Below are 18,623 nucleotides of genomic sequence, written 5' to 3' on the forward strand. Positions count from 1 at the left end.
ACTAGCTATGGCACCCTTTCCTGTCCCCAAACCTGTAGGGGCACATCTTAAATGGCACTACGCATTTAAGTGGTGGACACACACATCCTGAAGGAAACTGGATTGCCACCAGTCTATACTTGCTGCTTCACCTCTAACTTTTGAAATCTTTTTAAATATCCAGTAGTTTTTCTCCCTTCCTTCCCATGCTGTTTTACTAATTGCAAAAGAAAAAAAAATACATTTTTCCCAACTCATTTAAAACAACTGATTCAGAAATGATTGAACCGGTAAGTACAATCATTTTCCACACATGCTATAGGTACTCATATATATCACCTTCCTATGAAATTGAATCCACAGTAAGGATACTTTAAAAGCCTTGGGATATATACTGAAATTTAATTCCATGTTTGTAAAATAATTTCCACTGCATTTTAAAAAATGCTGATTGCAGGCACAGCGCAACTGGCTCTCCACACTCTGGAGAGGGAGGACCAACACAGAAGGAAATAAACTTCCTGAAGGAAGGTTAACTGGAACAGGAACTAGAGCCTATATGGTATTGACTTGGACCCCAGCCTATCAGAGGGAAGGATAAATGGGGTGTATGTGGGGGGCGGCAGGAGGGAGCGTGGCCGGTAGAAGAGAGAGAACGTCTGAGATGTGATTCAGGCACATCCCAGGGACAGAGACAGTTAGGCTGACCAGAATCAATCAATAAATGGTATTTACTGAGAGCTTGCCGTGTGCGGAATACTATACTTAGTGCTTGGGAGAGTGCAGTACAACAGAGGTGGTAGACATGTTCCCTGCCCACAACGAGCTTATAGTCAAGAGGGAGAGGCAGACGTTAATATAAAAAGAAATGTACATAAGTATAACAGGGTTGAGGTTGGGGTGAATAAAGAAAGTCCAGAGGTCATGGATACAAGTGCATAGATGATGCAGAAGGGAGAGGGAGCTGGGACAAAGAGGGCTTGGACGGGGAAGGCCTTTTGGAGGCAATGTGATTCATTCATTCATTCAATCGTATTTATTGAGTGCTTACTGTGTGCACTAAATGCTAGGGAGAATACAAAATAACAATACACAGACACATTCCCTGACATCAACGAGCTTACAGTCTAGAGTGATCTTAATAAGGCTTTGAAGGTGGGGCGAGTGGTGGTCTGGCATATTAGGAGGAGGAGGGAGTTCCAGGCCAAAACGTTCAGGGACCTGGGATTAGGGATCCAGAGGAGCGGGACTCCGACCTCAGATGGGGAAGGACCAGAATAATGAGCTAACTGAGCGTCCGAAGACCTGAGGGGAGGATTTGCAGAGGATGACCCTGGAAACTGGAACACCCTGAGAGAAGAGGGGAAAGAGCCAGAAGAACGAGCTGAGCATTCGAAGACCTGAGGGGAGGATGAGCCTGGAACCTGGGACATCTCCAGAGAGAAGAGGAAAGGACCAGAAAAACAAGCTATCTGAGCATCTGAGGTCCTGACAGAAGGATTTGGAGAGGATAATAATAAAAACAATAATAATGGTATTTGTCAAGCACTTATTGTACGAACCTGGGACATCGCCAGAGAAGACAGGAAAGGACCGCATTAAGAAACCTACAGGGGCAAAGATAGTGTTCAGAGGGAAAACTGATAGAGATAGGGTTATGTGGTTTGATCTGTTCTATGTGTTTCCGGATAACACAGTAATACTACTTCCAAGGTGTCTATTTAATGGCATTCGGATCCAGCCCGCAGTAGTGGCTGGAGGAGAAGCTCAGGGAGCAGGGAAGAGTGGGAAAGCTGGGAGGACATTCTTTCTCTCCCAGCTTCCTGTAGCTTGTCCTGGGAGAGCGATGGTGGCATTGGTAGGCTAGTCCATTGAGTGAGTCCCTTGCCTTTGGGGAGATGCTTAAACTTGAGAAACGGTGTGGTGGCAACGAAGTAAGGGGCACAGGATCTGAGATTTGCTAAGCAGAGAACCCCAAAATTCCACCTATGCCTGGAAGGGAAGCGGCATGGAGTACTGGATAGAGCATGGGCCTGCGAGTCAAAAGGTAATGGGTTCTAATCCCGACTCTGCCACGTGTCTGTTGTGTGACCTTGGGTAAGTCATTTCACTTAGGTAAGTCATTTCACTCATCTGTACCTCAGATGCTCAGTATTGGGACTGTGAGCCCACATAAGACAGGGACTGTTTCTCACCCAGTTTGCTTGTATCCACCCCACTTCTTAGTACAGTGCCTGGCACGTAGTTAGCAGAGTTATTATTATTAGGGAAGAACGAGAGGGGTTTAGGATCCAGCAGAAGCTAACGGGTGTCCTGGGCCTCCACAGTGCTGCTGGGGATATTTTGGCCTGAATTTAGGGCCAAGATTCCCCAAAACTATCACATTAGATCATACTGTTCTGGCAGAGTAAGTTATTTAGGATTCACTTAGATCGATGATTCCGAAGAAGCACATTCATGACGATCTGCAGTGGTTCCCCCTTCTCCTGGAAACATTATCCAACCTCAGCTTCAATAACACTGTCCCCTCCTGATTCTCTTATCTCTCTGGTGGCTTATTCTCAGTCACTTTTGCAGGCTCCTACTCTGCCTCCCACCTCCTAAGTGGGAGTCCCTCAAGGGTCAATTCTGGGTCTCCTCCTATTTTCCATCTACACCCACTCCCTTGGAGAACTCATTCGCTCCCATGGCTTTAACTCCCATCTCTATTTAGAGAAGCAGGTGGCTTAGTGGAAAGAGCAGGGGCTTGGGAGTCAGAGGACATGGATTCTAATCCCAGCTCCACCACTTGTCTGCTCTGTGACCTTGGGCAAGACACTTAACTTCTCTGTGCCTCAGTTACCTCATCTGTAAAATGGGGATTAAGATTGTGAGCCCCATATGGGACAACCTAATTACCTTGTATCTACTCCAGTGCTTAGAGCAAGGCTAGGCACATAGTAACCACTTAACAAATAGCATTATTATTATTATTATTATTATATGATTCCCAAATCTACATCTCCAGTCCTGATCTCCCCCCTTCTTCGTAGTCTCCTATTTCCTCCTGTCTTCAGGACATATATACTTGGATGGCCCATTGACACCTTAAACTTAACATGTCCAAAACAGAATTCCTCATTTTCCTAACCAAACCCTCTCATCCCCCTGACTTTCCCATCACTGAAGATAACGTCACCATCCTCCCTGTCCCACACGCCCGCAACCTCAACATTATCGACTCAACTCTCTCATTGAACCCACATATTTGGTGTCACCAAATCCTGTTGGCTTTACCTTTACAACATTACTAAAATCTGCCCTTTCCCTCCATCCAAATTGCTACCACATTAATCCAACATTTATCCTATCCCGCCTTGATTACTGAGTCAGCCTCTTCACCGTCCTCCTGTCTCTGCCAACTCCAGTCCATATTTCACACTGCTGCCCTGATCATATTTCTACAAAAGCATTCATTCCATGTTTCCCCACTCCAAAGTTTGCGCATCCACTTCTGCATCAAACAGAAACTCCTTTCCATAGGCTTTAAAGCACTCAGTATCCTTGCCCCCTGCAACCTTTCCTCCCTGACTTTCTCTACAACCCAGCCCACACACTTTGCTCCTTTAATGCCAACCTACTCACTGTACCTTGCTGCCAACCTCTTGCCCACGTCCTGCCTCTAGCCTGGAACTTCCTCCCTCTCTGTAACCCAGAGACGATCACTCTCCCCAACTTTAAAGCCTTATTAAAAGCACATCTCCAAAAAGCCTTCCCCAGCTAAGTCCTCAATTCCTCTTCTCCCACTCCCTTCTTTGTCACCCTTGCACTTAGATTTGCACCTTATATTCACCCCTCCTTCAGCTCCACATCATATATGCACATATCCATAATTTATTTATTTATTTATATGAATGTCAGTCTCCCCCTCTAGACTGTATGCTTGTTGTGGGCAGGGAACGTGTCTACCAACTCTGTTATACTGTACTTTCCCAAGCATGTAAAACAGTGCTCTGCACACCAGAAGAGGTCAATAAATACAACACATTGATTGATTGGTTGGCTGCCCCAAATTTCATGTATTAAAAGTAAAATCTGAATGTTGGCTTTCATTGTAGGTTCCACCTCATTTTGGAAGGACAAAGGAGGAAAAAAAGCTAAGTGGTTACAGATGATAGATAAACTGTAACAAGGAATCATTCTGTATATAGATTTTTTAATCCACGGCAACATTAACATTCCTTTTTGTCAGAATTTCATTAAATATTCATTCAGTCAATTAATTCAATCGTATTTATTGAGCGCTTACTGTGTGCAGAGTAAACACTGCCTCTCACTGCTTTGCTTAATATTCTACCTTCAGGAACTGACCTTGCAGTGTCAGAATTTTCTGGAAGCCTCTGCTCTGTGAGATCAGATCACTCAATCAACCGATATTTATTGAGTGCTTATCGTGTGCAGAGCACTGTACTAAATGCTTGGGAGAGTACAATAAAGTAGGTAGACAAAATCACTGCTCACAAGGAGTTTGCAGTCTAGAAGGAGAGACAGAGAGTAAATTAAATTACAGATAGGGGAAATGGAGTGTAAGGTCATGGAGCTGAGGGTGGGTTGAATACCAAGTGCTTAGAGGATACAGTTCCAAGGCCGTAAGTGATGCAGAAGGGATGGTGAGTAGGGGAAATGAGTGTTTATTCAGAGAAGACCTCCTGGAGGAGGTGTGATTTTAGGAAGGTTTTGAAGGAGACACTCAGACCATTTCTGATGGCTGCATACCAAAACTGACCTGTGGCCTGTTGTCTCCCATCTGCCCATGCTACGTCCCTAGACTGTAAGCTCACTGTGGGCAGGGAATGTGTCTGTTAATTATTATATTTTACTCTTTTAAGTACTTAGTAGAGTGTGTTGCATACAGTAAGTGTTCAATAAATACGATTGAGTTAATGAATGAATGAATGTCCCATACTTTAAGGTTTGGCTTCACTGTAAGCTCCCTCTTGATGTAAATTTGTTATGGGTAGGGAACGTGTATACTAATTCTGTTGTATTTCCCAAGTGCTTAATACAGTGCTCTACACATAGTAAGTGCTCAATAATTACCATTGATTGATTCATGGATTTAAGATACTCCTTCTGTCCACCTATTTTGGTATAGTTGTGTGTTAAAGTGCATATGATATGTCAAACTCTATTCCAAGTTCTGGAGTAGATACAAGTTAATCAGGCTGATACAGTCCTTGCCCCATATGGTGTTCATGGTCAAGTAGGAGGGAGAACAGCTATTGAACCCCCATTTTGCAGCTGAGGAAACTGTGGCAGACAAAAGTTAAGTGACTTGCCCAAGGTCATACAGCAGACAAGTAAAGGATCCAGGTTCCCTGGCTTCCAGGCCATTGCACTAAGCTATGCTACTTCCAACTGTAATGTTGTTTATGGTTTCCCCCTTTCAGCTCACCCTGAAATAGCCGTTTGAGTATCCTACTGTCATCTTCACGTAGTAATTAATGGTATCTGAGTAGGACATGGTTGGGACTTTTGAGATATAATTGAAGTTGCACTGAGCTATCCATTATTGTGTTAATAGGGGATAAGGCTAGCGTGAATAATTGAAATTCACATTTAATCCTCAAACTTCATTTTCACTAATAGTTTTTGCATTTTTTTCCCATCTAACCCTTCCAACCAATGTTCCTGACAACAAGCCAGAGTTACTCATTGGGTTTCTTCAGACTTTTCCTCTTCCTACTCACCTCGAGGGAGGTTGTACTTTTTTTATGGTATTTGTTAAGTGTTTACTATATGCCAGACACTGTACTAAATGCTGGGTGCGGATATAAGCAAATTGGATTGGACACAGTCCCTATCCCACATGGGGCTCACAGTCTTAATCCGCATTTTATAGATGAGGTTACTAAGGCACAAAGAAGTTAAGTGACTTGTCCAAGATCCCACAACAGACTAGTGGCAGAACTAGTATGAGAACCCAAGTCCTTCTGACTCCCAGACCTGTGCTCTATCCTCTAGTCCGTGCTACTTTGTCACACCGGACTCACAGTTTTAATCCCCATTTTACAGGCGAGGAAACTGAGGCAAAGAAAAGTTGATTGATTTGCGCAAGGTCTCTTAGAAGACAAGTGGCAGAGCCAGGATTAGAACCCAGGTCCTTCTGCCTCTCAGGCCATTGCTCAATCCACTAGGCCATGCTGCTTCTCACTGAGATGAGAAAGAGGCAAAAGGTGGGCAGCAGGGGTTCTATTCATTCACTCATTCATTCAATTGTATTTATTGAGCACTTACTATATGCCGACCACTGTACTAAGCACTTGGGAGAGTACAATACAACAGTGAACAGGCACATTCCCTGCCCACTAAGAGCTTACAAGTCTAGAGGACTTTAGGGGGATGGGAGAGGCCTGACACTGAAAAATCCTGCCTTAAATGCAGAGTGATATGGGGTCAGGCCCCTGCTTGCCCCATCATGACTGGTCCCTATCCTTGGGGCTGAGTTTTTGGCATGGCAACAGGGCACCAGAGATGAGTGCCCACCTCTGCCCATGCCAGCCCCGCTCACCCATCCATTTTGAAACAGAGAAAACATCATTCCAGTCGACACCATTGTGGTAATTACCCACTGACCCTAGGGAGGCATTGCCAATGTCTGACACCAGACTGCCCCTCTCAGGGTCACACCTGGGGAGTTTCCAGTACTCTACCAGTCAGTTTCCAGTACTCTACCAGTCTTGACTACAGGAGGGAGAGTCAAGTAGGGGCATACCTATTTCAATCCTAGGTTGGGCAGCGACTAGTGGGTGGAAGGCAATCTGCTACAAGTCAAAACTCAACTCTGCTGGGCAGCAGCATCATGAGAGATAATCTAGAGCAGAGACTCGAGTTTATCACACGGAAGGAAGCAATGGTAAACCACTTCCATATTTTTACCAAGAAAACTCTATGGACAACCAGAACAGTTGCAGATAGAGGCAGGGTGCTTTGGGAGAGATGCGTCCAGGGCATCACTGTGGGTCGGAGACGACTCAACAACACAAGACGAGAGACCAGACTGAGAGTGTGGGGAACCACCACAACCCCACAGATGCAGGAAGAGGGACGTAAATCTATTTAGAACCTTGTCCTACCAGCGTCCCCCCTGAATATCTGTTACCTTTGGAGTCACTGACGTCAGTCAACCGTATTTGAGTGATGATTGAGTGCAGAGCACTGACCTAAGCACTTGGGAGAGTACAGTGTAACAATAAACAGACACATTTCCTCCCCACAATGAGCTTACAGCCTAGAGGTAACTGAGGTATGAGCTACTGTGCATTCTGTTCATTTCTGAGTTAGTCTTTGCCTGTGTGTTTGTTTCATCCTGTCTTGCCACTTGAGCGCCACTTTTAGATTGTGAAGAGTTTGAGAGCACAAATTCCATGGCCATTAATAATTGTAAATGGGGTGATGATGTCAAAATATAAATGTGTACACAAGCACACATTCACACGCATACATACACAACCCTCTCTATAATCATTCCCAGTTCCTTATTGTATTGTACTCTCCCAAACATTTAGTACATTGCTCTGCACAAGGTAGGCACTCAATAAATACCAATGATTGGTTACTAAATTGCCGACTCTTCTCCCCCTGGCCATGAGTGACATGTCTGAGCTGGATTTGGAGATGCAAACGGATGGTCTTCTCTCCGGGGTACCTGAAGCGATCACAGTAAAGTCTGGATTTCCTCTATTTTGCAGGTTTTAGATGCATAAAATGCAGCAATTATTTAAGAAATGTAACAAAAATCCTGTAATTTGTTCTGTGCCCCTAATATCACCAAAATGGATAAAAGCAAGGAAAACCTCAGCCCTAGATCAGTGAACCAAATGTCCCCCTAGAAGACTAATAAGACTAATGTGGCCACTAAGGTGTCTTCCTTCAGTCAGATTTTAACTTAGGTTGCGGTAGGGTGGGGAATGACTCGGTCACTAACTGAGCATCAGGCTCCACAGTCGGGAATAGTGTTGGCCAGTGGAATCTCTGGATGTGTCTGCTTCACTCACGTGTCCCATCGTCCACATTTCGTTTCCCTGTGTGCAGATCATTAGCCAGAATATGACCCTTTTAGACCTCTAGACTGTAAGTTTGCTCTGGGCAGGGAATATGTCTGTCATTATTGTGTACTCTCCTAAGTGCTTGGTACAGTGCTTTGCACACAGTAAGTGCTCAATAAATATGATTGACTGACTAAGCTCGTAAAGGGCAGGGAACATGTCTGCTAATTCTGTTGTATTGTACTCTCTCAAGCTGTGCTCTGCACATAGTAAGCACTCAATCAGTCAAACAGTCAAGACCATTGAGTGACTGATTGATAGGCTGTGGAAAACACCAGGGCTTGGGAATCAGGGGACTTGGTATCTAATCCTGACTCCACCATTTGCTTGCTGTGTAACTCTGGGCAAGTCATTTCACTTCTCTGGGCCTCAGTTTCATCTTCTGTAAAATAGGAATTCAATACCTGTTCTCTCTCCTCCTCATCTTGTGAACAGCAGCCCGCTTCATTATCTTCTCTCTACCTTAGCACTAAGCACAAGGTTTGGCAAAGAGTAAGCACTTAAATGCTGCTGTTATTATTACTGCTATTAGTATCGTCATCATCATCCTGTCCCCTTTCCCAATACCTTCACTCCAATAGTGACTCCAATGGCGTCCAGAAGGTCAAAGACACGGGAGGTGCGACCGTCTCCTCTGTCCTTGGCTAGCCAGCAGTTGCAGGAAAAAGTGTACATGGAGCCCTTGGTCGGCACGGCAACACACAGTTCTTCCACCATCCAGCAGCTCTCTGGAGTGGCTCCGTCATGACCAAGCTGTGATGGACAGAACACATCCAATAGACACATGATTGTCAGCACAGTCATCGCTGCTTATGTACATATACAGCATTTTTGTACATATCTGTAATTTATTTATTTATATTAATGTCAATCTCCCTCTAGACCTTGAGTTCATTATGAGCAGGGAATGTGTCTGTTCTACTTTTATAGCGTACTCTCCCAAGTACTTGGCATAGTGCTCTGCACACAGTAAGCGCTCAATAAATATGACTCATTGATTGACCGAACAACAACTGTATATCCTCTGGAAAGTTGGCAAAGAAGGATGATGGTGGAACTGAAGAGTTGGGGGAGAGTTGGGGAGGAGAGGAAGGAGGTTAGGGAAAAGCTCACGCCTTATGATGATGATAATGATGGCATTTGTTAAGCACTTATTATGTGCCACACACTGTGCTAAAGACAAGGAAATCAAATCAGACACACTCCCTGGCCCTCATCACGCTCACAATCTACAGAGGTTGGAGAGAGAACTATTGAATCCCATTTTATAGATGAGAAAATCAATCAGTGATATTTATTGAGTGATAACTCTATGCAGAACATTGTACTAAGTGTCTGGAAGAATACAGTGCAACAGAGTTGGAAGACACATTTCCTGCCCACAACGAGCTTACAATCTAGGGGGAAAAGAAAACCAAGAAATATATCCTCAGCAAAATGGATATATGGTGACAGGAAAATGACAAAATGACTTTTACTATAAGCTTGTTAGAAGGGAAGCACCTGGTTACAATATCTACAGGACAGCCTTAAATAGCCTTTCTCCAGACCAAACATTTCAGATTAAATAAAAGAGATGGGGAATCTGGTGAATTCAAAATGGAACTCTCCCTGAACCCTCTGAAGAACCCTAAAACTCTAATTACCCATGTTTGCTACCCAATAATATTTTAGAGAGACACAATCGAAAAGAACGCAAGAAAGTAAATTAGGAGACTTGAAACAACAAGGATTTAAACCAGAAAAACTTCAGAATAGATCATCCAGGCCCACTTATCCATAATTTATCGATCTCTATGAATGACTGTCTCTTTCTAGACTGTAAGATTGTTGTGGGTAGGAAATGTGTGTACCAGCTCTGTTGTTTTGTACTCTCCCAAGTGCTTAGAACAGTGCTCTGCACACAGCTCAATAAATATGACTGATTGATTCCTCGGCTTAACTTCTCATCAGCTTAATTTGAGGCAGCTTTTACTAATTCCTTCCCTGCTCCAGTGAATGAATGACTATTTGCAAGGCTGGGTTGCATAAAGAAGCTCTTTTCAGCCTGGCTTGTTTCTGAAGAGTTTTCTAAGAAAGACTGGCCCAAGACTCCGCTGCAGCGAAGCAATAGGAACTGTTGTGTCTCTCTGGGGGAGCTGACTGTGTTAAGGCTTTGGTCTTCTGCCGAACTGCTTCGAAGCTTTATGTCCACACGCTGGGAACCCCTTTGGAAATAAATAATCGTGGGCAGCAAGAAAGTCAATGGACTAAAAACAGTGACAAACCATTCTTTCATAAAGCTCCATGCAGCCAACATGTTTCTTACATAACAACCACTGCAATTCTTGAGATTGTCTCTCTCTCTCCCTCTCCCTCTCATGCGCTCCCTGCTTGCCCGGAACTCCTTCCCCCTTCACAGCCAGCAGAAGGCCGTTATTCTTCAAAGCCCTTCTGAAATTCCATCTCCTCCAAGCAGTCTTCCCTGATTAGCTCTCATGTCAACACTGTGCCAACTATATAATACTCTCCCAAACACTTAGTATGGAGCTCAGGACACACAAAGTGCTCAAAAAATGAGAAGTTGTATGGCCAGTGGAAAGAGCACAGGCCTGGGTTCTAATCCCAGCTTGCCCACTTGTCTAGTGTGTGACCTCGGGAAAGTCACTTCACTTCTCTGTTCCTCAGTTACCTCATCTGTAAGATGGGGATCGAGACTGTGAGCCCCACACGGGATCTGTCGCCCATATCATTTGCCTCTACCACCCCCTCCAGATTCTTGTAGCTGTCATCTACCAGCCCCCAGGTTCCACCTCCAACTTCTTTAACCATTTTGAGCCCTTTCTCACCTTCCTTCTCTCTTTTTCCATGCCCATTTTGATCCTTGGAGGATCGACATCTTGGAGACTTCAACATCCACATAGAAGTCCATGGTGACTCCTCTGCGGTCTGCCTTCTATCACTCCTCAACTCCACCGACCTCCTGCTCCATCCCACCTTCCCCACCCACCAATTTGGACACATCCTCGATCTCATCTTCTCTAACCGCTGCACAATCTCCACCTTCACCAGCTCTGAAATCCCACTCCCTGACCACAGACTTCTCACTCGACTCCTCTCCCACACTCCTCCTCCCCATAAATCTGTACCCACGGAGACGTCCGGTCTCTCAACCCCATCCATCTCTCTCAGCGCATCACACTCCACCTAGCCTCCATACCCATTCTACCCACTCTTGATGACCAAATGGATGCTCTCAACTCCACCCTCTCTTCTCAAATCAACTCACTCACTCTCCTATCCCTTTGTGGCTCTTGTGCCATTAATTCCAGCCCTGGATCACCTCCACTGTTCACCTCCTTCGTTCTTATGTTCGAGGCGCTGAACCCTGCTGACCGAAATCTCATCATCAGGCCAAATTTGTCCACTTCAAGTTTGTTCTTTCTTGCCTTATCTCTGCCCTCTCCTCTGCTCAGTAAAATTATTTCTCTTCCCTTACTGACACCCATGCTCATCACCTTCATCAGTTGTTCCAGACATTTAACTCCCTCCTCAGGCCTCCCCACTCCCTTTTCCTCACCCCCAATGATCTGGGCCACCTACTTCATTAAGAAAAATAACACCATCAGCTCTGAGCTCCCCCAAATCCCCCCTCCCTCTCAGACCCCCTTATCACCTTTACCATCCTTTCCAGCAGTATCTTCAGAGGAGATCTCCTGCCTCTTCTCAAGTGCCACCCCCTCCACATACGCATTGTATGCCATTCCTTGGCACCTTTTAAAAACTCTCGCCCCTTCCCTCCTCCCTTCCTTAACTACCACCTTCAACTGCTCACTTTCCAATGGCTTCTTTCTCAAGCATGCCCACTTATCCTTCATCCTGAAAGAAGCTTTTCCGTGCCTCAGTTACCACATCTGCAAAACGGGGATTAAGACTTGAGTCCCACATGGGACAACCTGATAACCTTGTATGTCTCTCAGTGCTTAGAACAATGCTTGGCACATAGTAAGCACTTAAATACCATCATCATTATTAAAAACTACTGCTTGACCGTTTGATTCACGTTCTCATGCTGCGTGACACTTCAGACAGCCCCTTGAATATGCCCCTTCAAAGAACTTAGGTATCCACTCACTCCAAATCCGTAGTGCCTATGTGCATCTTGATTCTATTTATTGCTATTGTTCTTGTCTGTCTCCCCCGATTAGACTGTAAGCCCATCGAAGGGCAGGGACTGTCTCTATCTGTTACCGATTTGTACATTCCCAGCGCTTAGTACAGTGCTCTGCACATAGTAAGCGCTCAATAAATACTATTGAATGAATGAACCCTTTCCTTGATCCCACAACACTGTCCAGTTATCACCCATTTCCCTCCTTCCTTTCTAAACTCCTGGAGTGAGTCATTTACACTCACTGCCTTGAATTCCCTCCTCCAACTCTCTCCTGGAATCCAATCTGGTTTCTGTCCCTCCACTCCACTGAAATCTCCCTCTCAGAGGTCACCAATGACCTTCTTCTTGCTAAATCAAACAGCTCTTACTCCATCTTAATCCTCCTCGACCTCTCAGCTGCCTTTGACACTATGGACTAACCCCTTCTCCTAAAACATTATCCAACCTTAGCTTTTCTGACATCATCCTCTTCTGGTTCTCCTCTATCTTTCTGGTCATTCACTCTGTCTCCTTCATGGCCTCCTCCTCTCCCTCACATCCCCTAACTGTATAGGTCCCTCAAGGTTCAGTTCTTAATCTCATTCTATTCTCCATCTACACTCACTCCATTGGAGAACTCATTCTTTCCTATGGCTTCAACTATCATCTCTATGAAGATGACACCCAAATCTATATCACCTCCCCTGCTCTCTCTCCCTCCTGCCAGGCTCACATCTCCTTCTGCCTTCAGGACATCTCTACTTGGATTTCCACCTCCCACCTAAAACTCACCATGTCCAAGACTGAGCTCCTATCTTCCCTCCCAAACCTTATCCTCTCCTTGACTTTTCCATCACTGTGGATGGCATAACCATCCTTCTCATCACACAGCCCTCAACCTTGGTGGCATCATTGACGCCATTCTATCATTCACCCTACATATCCAATCCGTCACCAAATCCTGACGGTCTCACCTTCACAACATCACAAGATTCACCCTTTCCTCTCCATCCAAATGGCTACCATGATAGTACAGTGACTCATCCTATCCCAACTGGATTTCTGCATCAGCTTCCTATCTGACCTCCCAACTTCCTGTCTCTCCCCATTTCAGTCCATACTTCACTCTACTGCCTGGATTATCTTGCTACAGAAACGTTCTGGGCATGCCACCCCTCTCCTTAAAAATATCCAGTGGTTGCTTATCAACCTCTATATCAAACAAAAACTCCTCACTCTTGGCTTCAAAGCTCCCCATCACTTTGCCCCTTCTTACTTCACCACCCTTCTCTCCTTATACAGCCCAGTTCGCACACTACACTTCTCTGGTGCTAACCTTCTCACTCTGCCTCTTTCTCGCCTGTTCTCCAGGTGACCCCTGACCCCATCCTGCCTCTGGCCTGGAACGCCCTCCCTCATAAAATCCACCAATCACTCTTCCCCCTTCAAAGTCTTATTGAAGGCTCACCTCCTCCAAGAGGTCTTCCCAGACTAAGTCCCCTTTTCCTCAGCTCCCCCTACCCTCCATGTTGCCTCGACTCACTCCCTTTGCTCTACCCCCCTCCCCTCACCCCACAATACTTATGTATATATGTATATATCTATAATTCTATTTATTTATATTGATGCCTATTTACTTGTTTGGTTGTCTGTCTCCCCCCTTCTAGATTGTAAGCCCGGTGTGGGCAGGGATTCTCTTTATTCCTGAATTGTAATTTCCAAGAGCTTAGTACAGTGCTATTGTACACAGTAAGCTCAGAATAAATACTATTGAATTTATTCAAGCAACTCGATTTGCTTGAATCCACCCCACCGCTTAGTACAGTGCCTGGTACACAGTAAATGCTTAAATACCATCATTAAATTTTTTTTAAATTTAAGAGTAACTATGACTTCTATTCACCAACTCTAGCCTTATTTCCTTCTTGGGACCCATTTGTTGCTATTGGTTGGAAATCCCAAGCCACAAAGAGTACGTGATTCTATCAGCAAGAGGCAGAACAGGAAAGAGAGGGACTCAGTTTGCCTATTGGGCCGTTTTTCTGCTTTAAATTCTCCAGGAATCTCGTTGACTTGAGGAGGGAGCTCCTCAGCCTTCACTTGACTTGCCATAGTGTCCCTGCCGTTTTTCTGCTTTAAATTCTCCAGGAATCTCGTTGACTTGAGGAGGGAGCTCCTCAGCCTTCACTTGACTTGCCATAGTGTCCCCCACTCCCTCCCCAAAACAATCAATCACCTTATCTGACTGCCTCAGCCATGGCTCCTTTCAGTAAAATTATTACGCTGCTAATGCCCAAGCAGCTGCAGAAAATTAGAGCTAGTCACCGGGGAAATTAGAGGCTTCACAATAGACACATTCAGGCTTGTGATTCCCTCGGCTGGGAGAAGGTGGGTTTGGGACATGGGCCTCTGTAGCTTGGGGGAGTCCCCTGAGGGGGTCCCTCAGGGAATTGCCACTTCCTGAAATGGAAATCAGTCAGTCAATCATATTTATTGAGTGGTTACTGAGTGCAGAACACTGTACTAAGTGCCTGGGAGGTACAATACAACAATAAACAGACCCACTCCCTGCCCACAAGGAGTTTACAGTCTAGAGGGGGAGACAGACATTAACTGGAACCAGAGCATAATTAGCAATGGGGCAAGGATCGAGCAGGGGACAGACATGCCTGATCCCTCAACTCCAATTCGGGGGACAGGAGGCCAGGTAAAGGTGGGTTGGAGAAACCAAGATGGTAGCCACAGGTTGGAACATTGCTTTCTGTCACTTGAACTCCGAAGTGTCACTTTTTTATGGTATTTGGTATGAACTATGTGCCAGGCACTGTACTGAGTGATGGGATAGATTCAAGCTAATCAGTTACACATAGGGCTCACAATCTTAATTCTCATTTTACAGATGAGGTAACTGAGTTGCAGAGAAGTTAAATGACTTGCCCAAGGTCACACAGCAGACAAGTGGCAGACCTGGGATTAGAACCGGGGTCCTTCTAACTCCCAGGCCTGTGCTTTATCCACTAGGTCATGCTGCTTCTCTGATTCACCTTCTCCACCCTGCAGGGTTTAAAGCACAGTAAATTAGCTAATTATGCTTTTAATTTACCATAATTTGTGGTATTAGCATTTACCAAGCACCAAGCAATGTGCTAAGAGAAACCACTGGGAACTCTTGCCCGCCGTCCCACAGTGTACCTTAGGCCTTTGTTCCCAGCATGCCCTGTGTCTGTTGGGCCATGAAGGATTTAAGATATTAATTCATATTAATTAATTTTAAAGTCTGTCTCCCCGTCTAGACTCTAAGATCATTATGGGCAGGGAACTTGTTTGCTAATTCTATTGTATTTTACTCTCCCAAGCACTTAGAACATTGCTTTCTACATAGTAAGTGCTCAGTAAATACGATCGATTGATATGGCAATATGCGACCGCTCCAAATATTAGATAGTTAAGAAGACTTGGGTTGTGACTGGACTCTAGATGATTGTGTCCAACCTGATTAACTTGCATCTACCCCAGCATTTAGAGCAGTGCTTGGGACAAAGTAAGTGCTTAACAAGTACCATAATTATTATTATTGCCCTAATCCCAAATCTGCCCTAGATTTTTATCCATCCCCTTCACCATTGGACTTTTGGGGCTCTAAGCTATTTTTCTTATATTGCTTTTGTGCTTACTTCATCTTCCCTGTTGTGGTTGTTGCCAAACATCTACCTGCCTTATTTTTTTAGTTTGTGAGAGGGCCAGGAACCGTGTCTAATTCTCACCCACACTTTTTTCCCCCCAGAGTTTAGTACAACGCTGTGCACAGAGTAGGTGCTTCATAAACACGATGACTACTTCTGCAAGATGATCAGATCAGACACAGTCCTTGTCCAACCTGGGGCTTCAGTCTCAAAGATAGGAAAAACATTATCTGGTCCCCATTTTACAGATGAAGAACCTGAAGCTAGCAAGTGACTTGATCAAGGTCACACAATGTAACCTTGTGCTCACACCTGGGACCTGCCTGGAACTTCCTTCTCATTTTCAAAGCCTTTCTGAGTTCCTGCCAACTCCAGGACCCCTTTCCTGATGAACCTCTACCCTTCTAACTACTATTCCCCCAACTGCTACTTCAGCCCTTCTGAACCAGCTAAGTACTTAAATTATCACAACTACTGATACACTTATATACTTATTTTTTATACTCTACTGCTATACTCTACTGTAAGCTCCTGGTGGACAGGGATATCTGCCAGCCCTATTATATTATACTTTCCCTAGTGCTTAGAATAGTGCTCTACACACAGTCAGCACTCAACAAATGCCATCGATTGATTGATGTCCACATGTCATGGAAGAAGATACCAAAATATTAAACGAGGCACTGCGGGTCCCCCAGAAGATCTAGGGCAGATTTGGGATTAGGATAATAATAATCATTATGGTACTTGTTAAGCACTTACTATGTCCCAAACACTGTACTTAGAGCTGGGGTAGATACAAGTTAATCAGGTTGGACACAGTCCCTATCCAACGGGTGGCCCACACTCTTATCCCCATTTTTTTACAGATGAGGTAACTGAGGCACAGAGAAGAGAAGTGACTTGCCCGAGGTTACACAGCAGACATGTGGCCGAGCTAGCATTAGAAACCAGGCCCTTCTGACTCCCACGCCCGTGCTTCTATTCACTAAGCCACACTATTTCTCAGGCCACTTCTCAGGTGATTGAGGACTTCATTCAACCCATCTGTCCATCACCATGCTGGCTTCCAACAATCAAGATCGACTGCAGGCCTGAAACCCAGGGTGCAATAAGCTAGAGACATACCTGAGTAGTTGTGGAACCCCAAAGGTTGCATGGGTCCCCCACTAGGGCAGAAAGAGTGACTGCACTTAGAGAGGAGGAGGTGCCAGTTGACTACAACCAACTGGTGCAACTGCTCTGGATAGCTGACATTTTCCGTACGGTGATTTGGGGAAATGCTGATGCTTTGGTTTGACAGTGATTGACTCTGGATGTGGCATATTAGATCATTCATCCTCCCCCCACAAAGCACCATCATTCGTTTGATTTCCTCCTATCAATCAATTAATCAATCAATCAACCAGTTGCATGTTCTCCCTCCTACTTAAACTGTGAGTCCCTTGTGGAACAGGGACTCTGTCCAACCTGATTAACTTGCATCTACCCCAGTGCTGAAAACAGTGCTTGACACATAGTAAGTGCTTAATAAATACAAAATATTCCACTACTACAACTAATATTTATTTAGCTTTTCCTGTGTGCAGAACCCTGTACCAAACCCTTGGGAGAGTACACTATAGCTGAGTTGGTAGATGTGATTTCTGACCACAAGGAGCTTACAGACTACAGGTAGAGATAGCATCGTCTAGTGGATAGAGCATGGGACTGGGAATCAGAAGGACATGGGTTCTAATCCCAGCTCCACCACTTGTCTGCTCTGTAACCTTGGGAAAGTCACTTCACTTCTCTGTATCCCAGTTACCTCATCTGTAAAATGGGGATTAAAGTGTGAGCCCTATATGGGGCAGGGACTGTGTCTAACCAAATTATCTTGTATCTACCGCAGCACTTAGTACAGTGCCTGACATAGTAAGCACTTAAGAAATACTGCAATTATTATTATTATTATTATAGACACACATCAAAATTAAATACAGATATATACACTAAGTACTTAGAGCACAAAGACAAGTGCACCAGTAGGGAAAGTGTTTAGAGGAAATGACGGCTTAGTCAGGATATAAGTAGGAGATATGACTTTAATATTGCTTTGAAGGTGGGGAGGGTGGTGTTCTGGTCATACAAGAATGGGGAGTTAAAGGCCAGAGTGAGGAGACAAGCAAGGGGTTGGTGGCGAGAAAGATGGGATCAAGGTATAGTGAATAGGTTGGCACTGGAGGAGTGAAGCATACAGACTGGGTTGTAGAAGGAAATCAGTGAGTTACCATAAGAGGAAGCAAGATAATTGAGGGCTTTAGAGCCAATCGTAAGAAGTTTCCTTTTGATGCAGGGGTGGGTGGGCAACCACTGGAAGTTTCTGAGGAGTGGGGAGAAGTAGACTAAAATTTTTTTTTTAGAAAAATAATCCGGACAGCTGGGGAAATTATGACCTAGAGTGAGGAAAGACAGGAGACAGAAAGGTCTGCCAGGAAGTTAATGCAGTAGTCAAGGTAGGATAGGCTAAGAGCTTGGATCAACATAGTAGCAGTTTGGATGAAGAGGAAAGAGCGGATTATAGAGATTCACTTCAGTTGAGGGCTTGGGCTGAGGTACCCCTGGCGACCAAAGAGCCCCTGGGGATTCCAATATCACTGGGTGAAGTGTTCCATTAGACTGTAACCTATGTTGATTGATTGCTTCTCTACAATGCCTATATTACAGGATGGAAAAGAGGAATTTATAGAAAACACTCCAATA

General features: G+C 44.7%; 1 protein-coding gene across 1 annotated transcript in view; it reads right to left on the bottom strand.

The window, feature by feature from the left end:
* LOXHD1 (lipoxygenase homology PLAT domains 1) overlaps window positions 1–18,623 on the bottom strand; it is a 247,851-nt gene that overhangs the window by 53,960 nt on the left and 175,268 nt on the right. Inside the window, exon 31 of the mRNA XM_029059328.1 lies at window positions 8,634–8,819. Coding sequence (XP_028915161.1) covers window positions 8,634–8,819 — 186 coding nt within the window. The remainder of the gene's footprint in view (window positions 1–8,633; window positions 8,820–18,623) is intronic.

Source organism: Ornithorhynchus anatinus, chromosome 3 (assembly GCF_004115215.2).
Source record: "Ornithorhynchus anatinus isolate Pmale09 chromosome 3, mOrnAna1.pri.v4, whole genome shotgun sequence".
Taxonomy (NCBI): Eukaryota; Metazoa; Chordata; class Mammalia; order Monotremata; family Ornithorhynchidae; genus Ornithorhynchus; species Ornithorhynchus anatinus.